The sequence below is a fragment of the Gracilinanus agilis genome, chromosome 4, assembly GCF_016433145.1.
Source record: "Gracilinanus agilis isolate LMUSP501 chromosome 4, AgileGrace, whole genome shotgun sequence".
NCBI classification, from domain to species: domain Eukaryota; kingdom Metazoa; phylum Chordata; class Mammalia; order Didelphimorphia; family Didelphidae; genus Gracilinanus; species Gracilinanus agilis.
Genome location: NC_058133.1, coordinates 195,703,450 through 195,705,456, shown reverse-complemented (window position 1 = coordinate 195,705,456; position 2,007 = coordinate 195,703,450). Strand labels below are relative to the sequence as shown.

The 2,007-nt window shown below is 62.0% G+C and overlaps 1 protein-coding gene across 1 annotated transcript; it reads left to right on the top strand.

Annotated features, from left to right (window-relative positions):
• Positions 1-414: 414 nt before the first annotated feature.
• SP6 (Sp6 transcription factor) lies at positions 415-1,560 on the top strand. The gene has a single exon (XM_044671655.1). It carries the CDS (start codon positions 415-417, stop codon positions 1,558-1,560), a length of 1,146 nt encoding a protein of 381 aa, XP_044527590.1.
• The last annotated feature ends 447 nt before the right edge of the window (positions 1,561-2,007 follow it).

Genomic DNA, 2,007 nt, shown 5'->3' with positions numbered 1-2,007 from the left:
GGGGCTGTACAGCCTGGTCTCGGAGCCTGTAATTACCCAACCCGTAGGATATGCCGGGTCCTGTGGGAGGAATTTTCTGAAGAGGAAAGTACTCTGGGCTTGGACTGCTTGGTACCATTGATCTAGGGCTCCAGGTACCCCCAGCCTAGTTAGCTCCTGTTTCTTATTTTGGGGTGGAGAAAGGAATAACCTATAATATAAAGAGGGACCTTAAATCTTCTTAGCCCTTCCTCAGTATTTCTCAGTGGGGCCATTTACCCCAGCCAGGGTTTGTAAAATAGGCAGGAGATTATGGAGCAAGGGCAATAGGTCTTCCTGCCAACTCTTAACTTTTCCTATCTTTCTCCTTTTTCTTTTCCAGGTCCTACCTGAGCCGACCTTGACAGGCCTTGTTCCTCACCCCGGATTCCGGCAATGCTAACCGCTGTGTGCGGCTCTCTGGGCAGCCAGCACACGGAAGCACCCCGTGCCTCCCCACCGCGCCTCGATCTGCAGCCACTTCAGACATATCAGGGCCATACAAGCCCAGAGACAGGGGACTACCCCTCCCCACTCCAGGCCGGAGAGCTGCAGAACCTACCGTTGGGGCCTGAGGTGGACTTCTCACAAGGCTATGAGCTGCCTGGGGGCTCCTCACGGGTAACCTGTGAGGACCTGGAGAGCGACAGCCCTTTGGCTCCGGGCCCTTTCTCCAAGCTTCTGCAGCCAGACATGTCTCATCACTACGAATCCTGGTTCCGGCCATCCCACCCAGGCCCGGAGGACGGTTCTTGGTGGGACATCCACCCGGGTACCAGCTGGATGGACCTTCCTCATACCCAGGGCACTCTGGCCTCTTCAGGTCACCCGGGGGCGCTGCAAGCCGGCCTCGGGGGTTATGTAGGGGATCATCAGCTTTGCGCGCCACAGCCCCACACTCATCCACATCATCTCCTCCCAGCTGCCAGTGGACAGCATCTACTAGGGCCGCCAGACGGCGCTAAGCCCCTGGAAGCTACAGCTCCCGAGACCCACGGGCTGGATGCCAGTCTGGACGGGGCGGCCCGACCCAAGGGCTCCCGGCGTTCGGTGCCTCGCAGCTCAGGCCAGGCTGTGTGCCGCTGCCCCAACTGCCTGGAGGCGGAGCGGCTGGGGGCTCCCTGCGGGCCAGACGGGGCCAAGAAGAAACATCTCCACAACTGCCACATCCCGGGCTGCGGGAAGGCGTACGCCAAGACATCGCATCTCAAAGCGCACCTGCGCTGGCACAGCGGAGACCGCCCCTTCGTGTGCAACTGGCTTTTCTGCGGGAAACGCTTCACTCGCTCGGACGAGCTCCAGCGCCACCTCCAGACCCACACAGGCACCAAGAAATTCCCTTGCGCCGTCTGCAGCCGCGTCTTCATGCGCAGCGACCACCTGGCCAAGCACATGAAAACCCACGAGGGCTCCAAAGAGGAGGCAGCGGGAACCGGAGCACAGTGCGAAGGGAAATCGGGAGCGGCTGCCGAACCCCCCGGGGGTAAAGGCAAGCGGGAAGCGGAGGGCGGCGGCGGGGGCGGCGCCGCACTGTCCAACTGAGCCATCCTCGTTGGACGCCCCCACCAGCTCCAGTGCACCTCCCTCTCCCACTCTGGGGTCTCAGACGAGTGCCCCCTTTTCCTCCGGGATTGGAGGGCGGCTTTGGTGGGAGGGGAAAGGTGGTTATTTATTTGGAGGCGGAATCAGCGTGTTACTGGTGGGGGCTAGGAGGGGACTGGGAGACAGGACGCTTGGGTTGTTTAGCCGCAGGGAGTGGGATCTGGCCAGCCTGGTGAGCCGGGCGGAGCTCTGGGGCCCTGTAGGATGCGCCTCTGAGCGCAGCCCTAAGCCCAACCAACACATGCAGGCCCTAGGAGTCTTTGGCACCCCCCACCCCCAACCCCAACCCCCATCCCCCAGCCTGGGCACCTACAGAAGAGAGAGAGAGGGAGAGAGAGGAGACGTCGCGTCCGGGAGCGGAGAGGAGCGGGGCCGAGCCGCGGGGCG

Excerpts from the sequence above, each read along its gene's own strand:
- SP6 (XM_044671655.1), top strand. The coding sequence starts at position 415 with ATGCTAACCGCTGTGTGCGGCTCTCTGGGCAGCCAGCACACGGAAGCA.